Source organism: Colobus angolensis, unplaced genomic scaffold (assembly GCF_000951035.1).
Source record: "Colobus angolensis palliatus isolate OR3802 unplaced genomic scaffold, Cang.pa_1.0 Scaffold2, whole genome shotgun sequence".
NCBI lineage: Eukaryota > Metazoa > Chordata > Mammalia > Primates > Cercopithecidae > Colobus > Colobus angolensis.
Genome location: NW_012115154.1, coordinates 1,234,739 through 1,251,857, shown reverse-complemented (window position 1 = coordinate 1,251,857; position 17,119 = coordinate 1,234,739). Strand labels below are relative to the sequence as shown.

Below are 17,119 nucleotides of genomic sequence, written 5' to 3'. Positions count from 1 at the left end.
TACGAAAAAATACAAAAAACTAGCCGGGCGAGGTGGTGGGCGCCTGTAGTCCCAGCTACTCGGGAGGCTGAGGCAGGAGAATCACTTGAACCTGGGAAGTGGAGGTTGCAGTGAGCCAAGATCGCACCATTGCACTCCAGCTTGGGCAACAGAGCGAGACTCTGTTTCCAAAAAAAAAAAAAAAAGAAAGAAAAGTACTGAATTTGGATCAATGAAAAGATAAAGAAGTGAGGGAATGCCTCTGCGTATGCATATGATCTGTAATAAAACACAACAATGTGCAAACAGCTCATTGAAACTATAGACTAGAAATATCCTGAAAAATTCTCTATGAGGCAAGGATAGTAAATGAAAATTAATGTGTTGACATCATTCTTAATTTTAAAAGTATAAAATATTAAGATGCCTTCTTTGTTTTTGTTGAATTTTGTTGGCAAAAGCAAATCTACATACAAGCACTATCATAGGTTTTCTCCTGCCATAATTGACCAACCCAATTTTTTCCATGGAGTCTTATAGAAAGCACCTAGAAAGAACAAACCTTGGAAATACCATTCATTGTTCTGTTTAAAAGCCTTTTAGAACTATAGATCATTTTTAAATTACCTTCAAATTTATCTTGCCTGTGCTTTCTTTCCCTGGGTTTTTTCAGTTGCCATTTTAAGGTCTGAAATTCTGAGAGGCTCCCCTCAACGCTTTCCAATACCTTCCTTTGAGCTGCAGAGCCTAAATACAGTACACAAATACACACACACCTGAACTTAATGGAAAGGTCACCTCATGGTTCCTGCGACTGCATTAATGTGCTCTAGAGTGCTGCACACATTTAAAATCATATCTCATTATTACCCACTGTTTAGCATGTCCATTTCTAGAAACCAAAGGCCTTCTCCCTTTCTCATACAAGTGGCTAGAATTTTCCATCTTATATTTGGGCTGTAAATAACTTCCTACCAAACCTTGTTGTTCTACTAGGACATTTTTAATATTAAGGCTATTCCTCGTTCTAATTCTACCTTTCAAGGTATAATCTCATTTAAAAGCCAGAATTATTTTAGGTATATATTAAATAATAAATGTTTCATTACTCAATGATTAAGCCCTAACAACTTCACTTGAATAGTCGTGTACGGTTATTTCTCATTATAGGCAAGAAAAATGAGATTCAAAACTTGATCTAGTACCAACAAGGTGGTCAAAATTGGGATGAAATGTTAAGTGTTTGTGTGCACATCACAACAAAGCCAGGTATCTCCCTTCAACCTACCCTGCTCCAGTGATAAGCATTAGACTACTCTGTAACTTTAAAGAAATCTGAGGTCATCTCATTCACCTAGTACACCATAGAGAAACACACCAATTCATTTGGCCCAAATCCCCAGTTTGTCTCAACTCATATTCATCTATTTTGGTGCTGCTGCTATAATAAGCTGGTCAGTCATTATTATGAGAGAACTGGCAAGACCTACGGAATTGGAGGTTTAGCAATGCAATAACATCTCATTTTGAGAAAGTTTACAATGCATTCAAAAGTAATGGAACTGCCCAATTATTTTGCTTATCGTCCACATTACTTGATCTGATCAATTGTACATGGTATCAAGGCTGAGCCTATGAGCCTTCTGTTGAGATCTCGACTCTACAAAAACAATTTTAAAATTAGCTAGGCATGGTAGTGAGTGCCTATAATCCCAGCTACTCAAGAGGCTGAGGCAGGAGGATCCCTTGAGCTCAGGAGTTTGAGGCTGCAGTGAGCTATGATGGCACCACTGCACTCCAGCCTGGACAACAGAGTCAAACCCTATCTCTAAAATAAATCAGTAATTAAATTTTTTTTAAAAAAAGCTTGGACCATCAGGGAAGAAAGTTAAATCCATCTGTCAGCTCATTTTTATCCTCAAAAACATAGAATCTACCAATATAATATAAATCAATATATGAAAGTAATGTCAAAAAATGAGACGTGTAGGCCACGCACAGTGGCTCACACCTCTAATCCCAGCACTTTAGGAGACCAAGGCAGAAGGATCACTTGATGGAGTATGAGACCATCCTGGACAACACACAGAGACCCAGTCCCTGCAAAAAAATCAAATATTAGCCAGGCATGGTGGAACGCACCTATGGTCCCAACTACTCAGAAGGCTGAGGCAAGAGGATCACCTGAGTCTGGGAGATCGAGGCTACGGTGACTCATGATGGTGCTACTGCACACCAGCCCGGGTGATGGAGACAGACTCTGTCTCAAATGGGAAGCATAAACAGTTCTGTGGTCTCAAGCTTTAAAAGGTGGCAATGGACAAATATGAACATCTTCATTTGCCTTGGTCCCCAATGAAATCTATTCCCAGCACAGCAGCTAGAGTGGGCCTTTTAAAATGTTAGCCACACCATGTTATTCCTGTGCTCAAAGCCTTACAATCAATACCGATAGTTAAAATCAATGTCTTTCCAGTGACCTACAAGACCCTACGTGACTTCCATCCACCCACCCACCACACCACATGCCCTAGCTCTCTCATCTCTCTCCTGCCACTCTCCCCATGCCTCATTTTGCTTCAACCTCACCAACCACCTTGCTGCTGCTCCCAACCTCCAATCATGCCCCTGCCTTAGGATCTGGGCACCTGCTTCATTTCTTCCTGGAATGCTCTTCCTGATACTCTCCCTAACCTCCTTCAGATGTTGGCTCACATAGTACCTCAGTGAAGCCCTGTCTGGCCAACCCAGCTAAAACAGCAACTCCCTAGTCTCCCCTCCTTGGTTGGGGGGTGGGGGTGTGTGTAGCACTTCTCACCATCTGCTATACCACACTTCACTCATATATTCACTTATAGTCTATAGTCTGTCTCCCCCGAGTAGAATGTAAGCTCCACAAGGACAGAAATATTTGTGTTTTCCCAGTTAGAATGGCAATCATTAAAAAGTCAGGAAACAACAGGTGCTGGAGAGGATGTGGAGAAATAGGAACTTTTTTACACTGCTGGTGGGACTGTAAACTACTTCAACCATTGTGGAAAACAGTGTGGTGGTTCCTCAGGGATCTAGAACTAGAAATACCATTTGACCCAGCCATCCCATTACTGGGTATATACCCAAAGGATTATAAATCATGCTGCTATAAAGACACATGCACACGTATGTTTATTGCAGCACTATTCATGATAGCAAAGACTTGGAATCAACCCTAATATCCATCAGTGACAGACTGGATTAAGAAAATGTGGCACATATACACCATGGAATACTATGCAGTCATAAAAAAGGATGAGTTCATGTCCTTTGTAGGGGCATGGATGCAGCTGGAAGCAAACTATCTCAAGAACAGAAAACCAAACACCACGTTCTCACTCATAGGTGGGAACTGAACAATGAGATCACTTGGACACAGGAAAGGGAACATCACACACCAGGGCCTATTGTGGGGAGGGGGGAGGAGGGAGGGATAGCATTAGGAGATATACCTAATATAAATGACGAGTTAATGGGTGTAGCACACCAATATGGCACATGTATACACATGTAACAAACCTGCACGTTGTGCACATGTACCCTAGAACTTAAAGTATAATAAAAAATAAAAAAAAGAAACATTTGTGTTTTCTTCACTTTTATACCTAAAAATCTAGACCAATCCTCAACACAAAGTAGACACTCAATACATAGAGACTACATAAATGTTGTTCAACATTATCTATTTGTTCATCTTCTATCCTCTCATTTGCACATAAGCTCCATGAGGACAGGAACTGGTGTTTCCCATTTGTGCAGCCCTAGCACCTAAAACAGAACCAGCAACGTAGCGGGCACGCAACAGATATTTGCTGCATGAATCTTATTCTTTTGGCAGAGAACACAAAGAAAATTTCAACTCAGATCTACACATTCTCAGTATCTTGCTTGGCTCTGAGATAACGTAGCCCAATCGTTACTGAATCATCCATGTTTTCACTTTAAAAAAATACATACCTATATTTCATATGTAATCCAAAGTGCGATTAAAAGCCAAAAATGACAGGAAAAGATTAGTGAGAAAACATCAGTGTTTCCTTAGTGATAAGAAATGAACTGTCACGGTACAAAATTGTCAAAAACAAATTCATTTTCGTTTTCCCCCAACACTTTTATTTTCCCATTAATCAATTATTAAAGGCTCTTTTGAAAAGAGCTTTGACCCTTTATTTCTCTTCCCAATACTGAAGCTAATTCATAACCGAGAATAGTATGACATTTACTTTCTTGACAACTATCAGATGTAATAAAGTTTTGTTATTTTCTTTTGCTCAAAACTCTAGCATACTGAAAATGAGGACAGTCAGAAATGTGGCTACTAAAACAAATGTGAAATGATCAAGACGAGGCTCTTTTTCAATATCAGGAGAACATTGTTTGTTTGCAGCAAAGATGCTATTGACTCAGAGTGATGGGAAGCACCAGCAGAAATCACTGCTGGTGCTTCCCATGAGATTAGGACAATGTCTTTTCAGTCAACCAGACTAATCAGAAAACACAAATACCACGAGGTCCTTCACCTTTGCTGTGATTACCCAAGGCAAAGCCAGAAGGTCAGCAGCTCTATACATTCACTGACCCCTCCTGAGCTTAGTATATTGGGTCAAAATGGACTACAGTTTACTTTAAATCTAGAGCAAGTGATCTACAACTTTACCAAGTTTCACAGATAAATCCATAGGATGAACTCAGCACTTGTAAAGGCAAACATTTATAGTATCCCTTTCAAAAATGCCCAGTTATAGCCAGGCGTGGTGACGCATGCCTGTAATCCCAGCTACTCAGGAGGCTGAGGCAAGAGAATCACTTAAACCCAGGAGGTGGAGGTAGAGGTGAGCTGAGATCGCACAACTGCACTTCAGTCTAGGCAACAAGAATGAAACTCCGTCTCAAAAAAAAAAATGCCCAGTTAATTTTAAAACGTAGAGAAGTCAACATGTGGCTTCCAAAAAGGTTAAGAGCATACTGATTCTGGAACTAGACTCTTAGACATTGAAAGTCATATATCATCAGTATTTGTAGAAGCATAATTTATATATCTGCTTACAAAATCATAAGATCTAATGGACACAAAACAAAACATGAAGATGCCATATGCACAGCTGTTACTGGGCAGATACAGGCCAGACAGTCCCCTAACCAATCTCATAGCATAGGGCAGTGAATTTTAAATCACGGTCTATGCATCCCTCAGTCCCACAGTAGTGGGGAGAACCAAGCATGATGCTTTAGACCTCTCACCCCAAAACCAAATAAGAGGAGGGCATTGCCTCTCCTAATGATTGATATGCTGGTATTCTGTAAAATATCACCCAAAAAAAAAAAAAGTTTCTGCTGCTTTAAAAATGCCTGAAAATCAGCATCAAAGGCTTTAGAATCAGGGAGATTAGAGTTCAAATTCTAAATTCATTGAGATGATTGGACATAATCACCCCTTGCAAAGACTCAGTGTTCAGTAAGTGTGGCAATTATTGTTATTTATCACAGGGTAGTACTGAGCGGTATTAAAGGAGTGATCTCAAAATACACAGTTAAAAACCACATAACTACAATGTTATACTACATAATCCTTATTTGATCGGTTCATCCTTTGCCCAATTGTGAAAATACTCCTTACAAAACCATTTTATCCTTTAGGTACAAAAGGCATAGTACCCAAGAACCAAGATTTTTCTCTAGGACCTAATGCAAAAGGAAGAAAGTGGGGGCGGGGAGCAAGATGGGATAGGAGAAGAGAGAGAAGGGGAGAAAGAACGTGGGGGAAGGAAGAAAGGAAGGAGGAGAAAAAGGGAGAAAAATAACAAATAAAAGAAAAATTGTTCCAAAACATGAAAAGAAAACTACAAAATAAAAATTAATGGCAGGGTGCGGTGGCTCATGCCTGTAATCCCAGCACTTTGGGAGGCCCAGGCGGGAGGATCACGAGGTCAGGGGATCGAGACCATCCTGGCTAACACGGTGAAACACCGTCTCTACTAAAAATACAAAAAAAAATTAGCCAGGCGCGGTGGCAGGCACCTGCAGTCCCAGCTGCTGCTCAGGAGGCTGAGGCAGGAGAATGGTGTGAACCCGGGAGGCAGAGCTTGCAGTGAGCCGAGATCACGCCACTGCACTCACTCCAGCCTGAGCGACAGAGAGAGACTCCGTCTCAAACACTTAAAAAAAAAAAAAAAAAATTAATACACATTAGTCACAACTAAAGCATGATATTCAAGAATTTTGTTTTTTTGTCAGGCATGGTGGGTCACACCTATAATCCCAGCACTTTGGGAGACTGAGGCAGGAGGATTGCTTGAGCCCAGGAGTTCAAGGCTTCAGTGAGGCACTACTGCACTGTAGCCTGGGCAACACAGCAAGGCTCCATCTCTAAAAAAAAAAAAAAATTATTTTCATAAACATTTCATTTTATGTTTAAATAATCTGTAGGTTAAATTTTCTTCACTTCACAAAAAATACCAAGAATGCACAATAAACGCAGGCAAATCACAACCAACTTCAATGTAGGAGACATGCTCTCTTCTGTGGTTTAGATTCCGATAAAAGGGCATTCAGCTGGCTGCCCTCCAATTCATGTGAGTGTAAATAGGTCGGCCACTAAGATTCAGAATAGGCACTGACTCAACGGTCCGAATATTATGCTTTGTTGTTTAGATGTGTGAAGTACAAGAATAACTGCTAGAATGAGAATGGAGAATACAAGGGCCAGTACGCCTACTAGTTTGTTAGGGATGGACTGTAAGACACAAGCAAATAGAGGCCATCTTGCTTGTCTCATTCCACACTGCAGTGAGAAATAATGGCAGAACCAAGGATAAGACACAGGGGAGGGGAGAAATCAGCCGAGGATGCCTTCTGTGGTCTTTCCCAGCCAGCCTTTCCAGATACCTGCAGAACTCCTGAAAAGCAGCATTTTGAATCACTTATTAAGGACCATTAGCCACTACCATGGCTCCTCTCCAAGCTGCATCACCTATACTGACAGGAAGTGCTGCCATCACCGGACAAAAAGGGAGGAATACCTGCTTTATTTTATTTCGGGAGTTAGTGATGCGCTCTGTGATGCTCTGGTATGTGCGAATGGCTGTCGTCAATTCTGTGTAGTGCTGCACAATCAATTCATCCAGGTCACGGTCACATTTCTCATAGGCTTCTTCAAGACGACCCTTCTCATTTTCCCTGTCTTCAACATCGTCACTAGTAGACAGAGTCCTGGTGAAGGCAGAGAGTATATCAAGCTGAGTAAAACTTGAAAGTAAAATGCAAAAGAAAGGTGAAGCACATTCATCTTACTAACTAGGAAATGAAATAAGTTACAAACACAAAACACAAAACTTCCTTCACAGTAAATTCCAATAGCCCATCTAAGTGGATTTGTTGTTGCCTATCCAAGGGGCCCTTCTCCTCTGTCACTGGCATTAGAACTGATTTTAATCAGCTAGCAGGCAGGCATCAACGGTTCAAGAGACTGGGTAACTCTTGATTTGAGTGAACTGTTCCATTTTCCTTATCAGTGACAAGTCTGGTCAATGAGACAGACCTAAGGAAGTACTAGGAACAATTTTCTGCAAGAATAGTAACAAGAAAAGGTCCCTTTCCCAACCCTAGGTATCACTGTACAGAGATAAGATACTCAGACACTTCAGCCATGTGTCTGAGTAACCGTAGAAGGAAAAACCAGGAGGAATGCCAAGCTATCACTATGTCATTGGCCACCAAAGCAGCCCTGCAGCAGCCTTACCTCAGGACTTCTTGTTAGGGGAGATAATAAATATCCATTGTTTAAGTCACTTTCAGCTGGTCTTTTTCCTACATAGCTGAAAGCACAGTAACGGATACAATTACTTATACACTGAGGAACCACCTTCCAAAAAGCTCATTTGAAAGACCTGAATTTGGTATGAAGCCCCCAGCAGTCTGGAAATAAGGTCACATTAATTCTAAAATCTCTTACAACAGCAGTCATCTAAGGTATCCTACAGGACAGTTCCTGCACTTACTAGTCCTCAAACAGCACTAACAAGATTGATATGAATCAACAATAACCAGGGAATAAGATAGATATACTTATTAAAAATATTTCAATAACTTCGTTTGATACACGGACCACAGATCTTTGTTTCCTCTACTATCTTTCTCGGATAATTCTTTTTAATTTAGTATTATAATCAGTAACAAAGGAACCTTTTCCTCTTATCTGTTGGCTGTGGTAATTTAGAGTTTCATTAAATTCCCTCAGATTTGTCAGCTTATACATTCAGCCTAGTTTATTTCATTTATCTTTTTTAATTTAGGGAGGGGGATATTTTAGGTTCTCAATGATGGATACCATCAATTATAAGTCCATCATTAGAACTGCTTTCAGAGATGGTCTGTCAGCAAATTAATCACATATCCACTTCTAGATATTTGCAAGCAAAATACTGTACAATAGTCTGCTCTAAATTGTCATTTAGAGCAAAGGATCTTAATTCATGAGCCACACAATATATAAAACTCCTTTTTCAATTTATAGGGAAATTCAGGCCAGTCTTTGACTTCAATCTAACCTCCAAAAAGAATTTTATAATTCTTTTTGTTAGGTGTTAGGGATGCCAAAAAATCAGCATCATGAATACGGGTAGGGGGATGGCAGGAACGAAGGCAAAGAAGCTAAGTGCAAAAGCCACTAAGGACAGCGTGGGATGCTCCGGAAAGGAACACTACTGGGAACCGCAAGACTTGATTTAAAGCCTTTACATGAGAGATCCTGTTTCCTCATTTGTAAACTGGTGACCCTAAATCAGACTACTTCCAAGGTTTCTTGCAGGTAGAGAATACCACCCAAGTGTTTGACTATTAAAGTAAATCAGAGAGGAGAATGTAAGCGAAACTAGGCTTCAAAGATAGAGCTACCAAGATTACTTGCAATATTTGGGTCCAGAGCAGCTTAGCATGTATCATGTCTTCTTCTTGTTTTCATGATACACAACTTTGCTCTTTAAATCTGAAACTTCCAGGCTGTTAATCTAAAGTAAAGCACAATCAGAAAATGCCTTCAATTTATCAACTGTCCCAAAGGTAAGGGTTCCTAGATGTTTAACTCTATTATTTCCCCTTGTAACAGCAGTCACAGAATTGTCAAAGCTACACCAGATCAGTTTGCCATCTTTACAAGGCTTTTCATGATTTCCGCTCCACTACCATTTGTGGAAAAAATATAACATTTCACATTGTTTACCTTAACTAGTTAGAATTACCATTAAGGAAAATGTCAGGCCCAGAGAGGACACCTTCTCCGGCATCAGCTGTCACTGTGAACACATTACTAGATCATTAGGAGTTATTTAGGGAATAGAAAGGATTACTAAAATGAAGATTAGAGAGTAAATTGGGTCTACTGGGGGGTTTGCCTCCTATTTTCCTTTTTCAAGAAAATATTTATGTAAGAAATACCTTGTGCCAGCTTTGCCCCATATTTGAAATGTATCCTCTTGATGTAAACTAGGATGAATAATATTTTGTCTTTGGTGAAAAATATTTACATTACAGAACTCAGAGTGCAAAACTATGAAAGCTTTTTTTTTTTAATTAGAGAAAAGGCAGCAAGGATAATAAAAATAATAATAGCCGCTAATATTTAGAGAGGCTTACTAGCTGCCAGGAGCCAGCTGTGTTGCACATTTTATAGAATGTATGTTTAATCCTCATAACAGGCCTTTGGAGTAGGTCCTATTATTATTCCTTCCCCTCTTTTTACAGATGAAACAGCTGAGATTTAAAGAGGTTATATTAATTTACACCACCTCACACAACGAAGGTTAGGAATAGTATGGGGATTTGAAACCCAGGTTGGTCTGCTTTCAGATTGCATTCCTAACAGCTACAGAGTGGTGTCTCTTCAGGCAGAGTAAAGCTGCCTGGGTTAGAATCGTGGCTCCACCATACTGACTACTCATGACCTTAGTAATAGCATCTCATTTTGCTCATCTATAAAGTGAAAATACTAAGATACCTTCCATATAGGGTTGTTAGTGAGAATTAAATGAGATCAAACAAGGCCTGGTATGTCATTAGCACTCAACAAATGGTGGTGGTTGTCGTTAGCTATTATTGTTCTAGTAATAACAGTAGTAATAGCAGCAGCAAAGGCAGTAGCGTTTTTCTGCAATATAATAAAAAGTACACCCTCTGAAGACAAAAGTTAAAATCCCACTGCCCCCAAAATACTAGATCACTTAACTCTGGGCATTAGGTTTAAACTCTCTGGTTCTCACTTTATTCCTCCTGAATGTCAAGAATGGTGAAGGTTGAGATTTTATCCTACTTGCAAGCTAAGAGGTTAGCCACAGTTTCAGAGGTGCTGGCAGAAGACACAAAATTCCTGGAGCTCCTCAAATCCAGAAGACTTGATCACACTCATAGCACAGCAAGCGGCGTAAGTGCAGCATGTTCACATCAGTTCCCCTCGCCCGCGAATCCCACAAGGGTTAGGCAGATGGGCCCAGAGAGAAGCCTCCCCACATAGGCAGCTTCTGGAGAAGAACTCCGAGCTCCAGAAACCGAATCTAAGCTCAGAGACTGGACTGGAAACACACCTGCCCCTTGCTCTGGAGTGAGAGACCATCTCTATCTTCCAACGCTGTTTGCTAAACAAACATCTTGGCAAAATAACCTAAAACAAAGGGCAATCAGTGCTTGGCTCACAAGAACTTCAGAAACATAAGAGACCTGAGGAGAATAATCTCCCAACAATAATAAAATCTAAGTCATTGGGTTCCTTCAAGGATTGAATGCACGGTGCCAAGCAACAGCAGGCAGTGAATATTTATTTCCAAGCTCTGTTTTCTTTTCTGCAATATGAGAGCAGAAATACAATGTCTCAGACAATAAATATTTGTCATTTTTTATTGAGATAAATATTCAATAAAAATGAATAAATGATAGACCATAAAAGCATGAGAGGCCAGGCGCGGTGGTTCATACCTGTAATCCCAGTAATTTGGGAGGTCAAGGAGGGCGGATCACAAGGTCAGGAATTCGAGATCAGCCTGGCCAATATGGTGAAACCCTGTCTCTACTAAAAATATAAAAAATCAGCCAGGCGCAATGGCCTGTGCCTGTTGTCCCAGTTACTCTGGAGGCTGAGGCAGGATAATCACTTGAACCCAGGAGGTGGAGGTTGCAGTGAGCCGAGATCGCACCATTGCACTTCAGCCTGGGCAACAGAGTGAGACTCCATCTCAAAAAGAAAAAAAAAGAAAAGCATGAAAGAGCTGACTAATTCTAGGGAGAAAGTTCTCATGCACGCTAGCAAATCCCAGCAAATTTCAGTGTAGGATTATCACTAGTCCCTTAACCCGAACAGACAGCAGTGCAGAAAAGAACACTTGTCATTGAGCTCACTCCACCAGCCAGGTCATGAACCTCTCTTCAGCCTTCTAAGCCTCTGTGCAATGCAGAGCTCTACCAGTTCACAAAGCAATTCACTGCAATTTTGAACAGCTTTACTTATTATAAAGCCTTCCATTAAAATCAAATGAAATCAGCCTCTTTATCATTTCTACCCATTGATCCTAGTCCCATCTTTTTCTGTAACACAAAAAATGTCTATTCCTTCTTCCATAAAATTTCCCTTTAAATGGTAAAGGACTTTCGATAGTTCTTTCTTGGGTTACACACCTCCAATTTCTTCAACTGTTTCTTCCATACCATGACTTCCAACAGCCCACCATCCTTTTTGCTTTCATCTGAAGTCCCCTCGGAAACAGGTAACACTCACATAGAACTTACTATGTGCCAGGCATTAATCTAAGTGGTTTACACATATTAATTAATTTATTGCAAAAACATCCTTATGAGGTAGGTACCTATATTAATCTGTTTTCATGCTGCTGATAAAAACACACCCGAGACTGGGCAATTTACAAAAGAAAGAGGTTTACCGGACCTACAATTCCACGTGGCTGTGGAGGCCTCATGGTGAAAGGTGAAAGTGAAAGGCACATCTCACATGGCAGCAGACAAGAGAATAGGGCTTGTGCAGGGACTCCCCTTTTTAAAGCCATCAGATCTCGTGAAACTCATTCACTATCACAAGAACAGTGCAGCGAGGAGAGACCCCCTCAATTCAATCAACCCCTACTGAGTTGCTCCCACGACACGTGGGAACTGTAGGAGTTAAAATTCAAGATGAGATGTCGATGGGGACACAGCCAAACCATATCAGTACCATACTTATCCCTCTTTATAGAGATAAAGAGATGGAGTTTTTTATTCAAGGCACAGTCTTTAAGGAGCAGAGTCTGACCTCAAACCTGGGCCATATGGCTCTTAATGGCTTCACTAACCTGCCTCTCAGATGTGCTGAGAAGTGAACACAACATACTTCCAAATGGAAAGAGGTTTTATATCCCACAACATGAACACTATATTTCTAATAATATAGCCTAAAACTACATTGCATTTTTAAAAAATATAGTCCAAAAATTATCCAAGATCCCTTTGACAGTAAGTGTTGACAAGTCAACCCTCATTCATCCTCCACTTGTGAAATTTTAAAACTAAATGCAGAAATTTACATGTATTACAAATTTAGGACATCCCTGTGTCTTACATGCTTGGAAAGGAAGGTGAAAGTGAGGCACAGGATACAAACTACTGAGTGTCTATAATACACCAGGCAATACAGTGGTTATTTTGCATACCTAGTCTAAGACAATCCTCAAAGCAGTCTAGTATAATAAAATATTATCACCAGCCTTTTTACAGATTAGGAATCAGAGGGTCAGAGAGGTAAAGTAACTTATACGCATGCACATAGTTAATATCAGAGTTGAAATTAAAGCTAAGTATATTTGACTCCAAAATCCATGCTCCTTCTACTATACATGTTACAAAATCCTATCTTTCCTGCCTTCAACTCCTGAGCTGCAGGACACGTACTCTCATCAAGCCACAGTTCATAGGTAAAGAGAACAGCAGACAGCTAGGGATGGAAAGAGAGCACCAAGCAGCTTTTTTAGTAATAACAGTCTTGAATCTGGGTAAGATTTAAAAGCATGAGCTAAATAAAAGACATGATCAAAGGACCAATGGTATAAAGTTGCCAACCCAAGATTTATTCAAGTTATTGAATCACTCTAGATTTTTTTTTCCATTCCTATTCTCAAAACGATTATGACTTATAAACTGTTGTCAAGTTCATGGAGGAACATAAAAGAATAAACAAGATTCCAGTTAAGCTGGACACAAAGACATTTCTGGATCATTAAGAATTTTTCACTAAGACAGCTCTGGTATTTTGCATGATGAATTACATCTTAACCATGACTAATTAATCCCCAGGAAGGAATTTATTTGAAGAGCTAAAAGGACCACAGTACACATGTTAAGCTAAAGGGCTAAAAGGACCACGGTACACATGTTAAGCTACTGTTAACAACATCTAGTAGGAACAAATATGTTATTAAGTTCTAGTTGATTCACAACCATGAGCTCCAAGTGAGTCCCATAAACAAGAATTAAAACCCAGGGTAAAAAATGGGAGATCTAAAACTGAATTTGTCTGCTTCCCATTTTCATACTAGCTTCTGTATTTCAGTGTAGCCGATCAAATGTTTTGAAAGGAAAATAACCAGTCACCATCACTGGTTCCTTCTGTGGAGCAATTTTGCTTTCACTTTGGACTTAATAGAGTAATGGAGTCCAGACAGGAGAAAATACATAAAAGTCGGTATTGTTCGTAAAGACAAAAGAAAGAGCCAATAAAGGAAAAAGCACACCTGTGAAAATAAGGCCAGTCACCAAAAGTGACTCATTACTCAAGTGGAGTAAGAGGATGCAAAAAGAAAAACCCAAATCTAGAATACTACCATTAGGAATACACCAAGAAAGTCTCTTACTACCTCATCAAGTATGTCAAACAAAAGCCATCCACATACGCATTAAAGGAACACAGGTTCTAGAATTTTAAAAAACCCAGATTCAAACAGAGCTCTGCAACTTTCAAGCTGCTTGACCTTTGGTAAGTGACTTAACTTTTCTGGGTCTGTTTTTTTCTTTGTAAAACAGGTAAGATAATAAGAATACCTGCCTCACCAGGATATTGTTAGGACTGGAGAAGTGTGTGAATGTGCTCTGAAAATATAAAGTGTGACAGAAGTGTTGGTTGATATATTATTAGGAACAAAATAAATAATCTATGAATCACAACATTGTTAGCCCAAATCCCCTAAAGTCTACCCCTTTCTAAAGTTCCTGATGATATTTATTGCTGAATTGAGAGCAGACCTTTTCTCTATACTCTTACAGTGCCTGGTACATTGAGTGCTTAGTAAAAGCTAAGTAATGACCAGCAATGCGATGCAAGATCTAGAGAGGTCATGGAGGACAGTTCCCAGCCTTAAGAAACAATTGTAACTAAATTGTCTCACATGAAATGCATGCTCAAAAATCTGTAGAAAAGAACAAATAATAGTTGCTAGTGACCCTATTTAATTCACTTATTCATTCAACAAATATTCACTAAGTATCTATTACTTACCAGGCACAGTTCTGAAGGCCTAGAGATACATACAGCAATGAACAAAACCAATCCCTCCCTCATGAAGCTTATGTTCTAGTGAGGGGAGCTGGGAGGTAACAGCTACGCAAAAGCCAAGACAGACAAGGAGGAAGGAGGCTAATTCATTTATAAGGAGGCCAGGGAGGGCTTCTGGGATGAAGACGGCATTTGAATACAGCTTACTGGAAAGTGAAAGAGAAAGGGCACTATCTGGGAAGCTGATTCCAGAGAGAACAGACCCTGAAACAAGATGTGTTCAGCCTGCTCAAGGAACATGGAATGACAAGGAGGTCAGTGTGGCTTTAGAGACTTGAGGAAGAGTGACAGTGACAGGATATGAATCAAGGAGAAAATTAGGAGTCAGACCAGTCCCAACTTTGTGAGCTTTTACTCTGAGTGTTCTATGAAGCTACTTGGGGGTGAGCACCCAGTCAAAGACTGATAACCATTCAACCAGTATTTAATGGTGAAACTGAGTAACAATATCTACATTCAAGTTTCATCTTAATTATATCCCACCTCTTCCCAAAAAAGATGTGAGATGGCTTGCACAAGAGTATAAACAATAAAAAGTAAAATACAAATGAGAAAGTGGGACTAAAGAGATGCAGAGCTAAACAACACCAAATAGATGTAAAAGACAACAATGCAGATCATATGGGCAAGCAGAGTGAATATGAAGTGAGCCCACAAACTAAATCTGAGCTTCCTAGCAGCCCAGGCAAAAGGAAACATGTCACATGATATAATTCTCATTGTCAAAAATATGGACTCCAGTTACTCTAAGGAAGCAAATTTTGAACTAGTTCTAAATTCTAAAAGAAACCTTGGCCGGGCGCGGTGGCTCAAGCCTGTAATCCCAGCACTTTGGGAGGCCGAGACGGGTGGATCACGAGGTCAGGAGATCGAGACCATCCTGGCTAACACGGTGAAACCCCGTCTCTACTAAAAATACAAAAACTAGCCGGGCGAGGTGGCGGGCGCCTGTAGTCCCAGCTACTCGGGAGGCTGAGGCAGGAGAATGGCCTAAACCCGGGAGGCGGAGCTTGCAGTGAGCTGAGATCCGGCCACTGCACTCCAGTCCGGGCGACAGAGCGAGACTCTGCCTCAAAAAAAAAAAAAAAGAAATCTTTCACTTAAAAAACACGGAAGACCTAATATAGTAAAAGATGTCCTTAACAATCTTCTGAAAGCAGACAAAGTCACAAATCTTACATGGCCATTTCTTACAAGTTCCTTCAAGAACATACCATTAAAACTCAATTCAGGCCTAGAGATTTTGAAAGATCTGAATATAGCCCAGGTATAAAGTTTTCCAACAATTCATTTTAATTTAAGGCTAGAATTTTAGGAACTTACAGGACTAAATAGATCAAATTATGTTTTATTAATTTTAATATAAACCAGAAAAGCATGCAGTAAGATTGACAAACAATTGTGAAAAATTAGCAGCCTGATCAGGGCTCTCGCCTGAGCCTCAAGGCTACTTGTAGGTGATGAGAGATTGTCACTCTAGAAGCAGTTTAGGATATTTTTTCAAAGTAATAAGAGTCCCCAGGGTACCACCTGTTATGAACTTCAGTTCATAACTGTGTCCCTCCCAAATGCAGATGTTGAATCTCTGACTCTCAATGTTATTGTATTTGGATACACAGTCTACAAAGAAGGTAATAAAGGTTAAGTGAGGTTATAAGGGTGGGCCTTAATCCAAAAGGACTGATGTCCTTAGAAGAAAGGAAGCGGAAGGAGAAGCCCTCTCCACACATTTACACAGCAAAGGCCATGTGACAGTAGAGTAAGGGAGCCATTTACAAGCAGAGTGAGAGGCTTCCCTAGAAACCAGCCCTGATGAGTTGACCTTGATCTTGAACCTGTAGCCTCCCGAACTGTGAGAAAATACATTTCTATTGGTTTAGCCACCTAGTATTTGGTGTTTTGTTACGGCAGCCCAACTAGACTAATACACCACACTTTAAAACACAAGCAGTGTTATTTGGTTGGCTAATTTCTCAAGATAGATGTTATCAGTCACTCTTAGTCATAAGCAACACAGAGTCTTGGCAAATCCACAAGAATTAGCTGCCTAATACAGCCCCTGATAACTAATTAACCAGCTATAAGAAATATTTAATGTAATACACCTGAATTTTGGTGACACCTGCAGAATAATTAGCATTAAGTCATGCTTTCTGCAACCAGTTAATGGGCTTAATTGTCTACTAAGGACATTCCTTGTTGGCATCCAGTGACCTCTCCTCCAGGAATAATAAAGATTAACAAAACAATTAATGGAAATCCCTTAAGCAAGTCAGAAAAACTAATTACAAGTACAGCTTCACATATCCAAAAATCACTTATCAGGAAGCAACAGCTCTACAGAGCACAATCTATAATAAGAATCAAATCTCAGTGACCCTTCTTAAAAGTACTCAAAATGGGCCCCTAAGTGAATAAACCATATCACCGAATCCCTGCCTTTTCTACTCATCAAGCACCTGAACCGCCCAATCAGTGCTACCTTCTCTCTTATTGGGACAATTCCAGTGAATTTTTTTTTTTTTTTTT

At 40.0% G+C, this 17,119-nt stretch overlaps 1 protein-coding gene across 2 annotated transcripts in view; it reads right to left on the bottom strand.

The window, feature by feature from the left end:
* Window positions 1-17,119, bottom strand: part of EXOC4 (exocyst complex component 4) — an 826,169-nt gene that overhangs the window by 795,810 nt on the left and 13,240 nt on the right. For both annotated transcript variants that reach the window (XM_011941218.1, XM_011941219.1), the window contains exon 2: window positions 7,032-7,221. In XM_011941218.1, coding sequence (XP_011796608.1) covers window positions 7,032-7,221 — 190 coding nt within the window. The remainder of the gene's footprint in view (window positions 1-7,031; window positions 7,222-17,119) is intronic.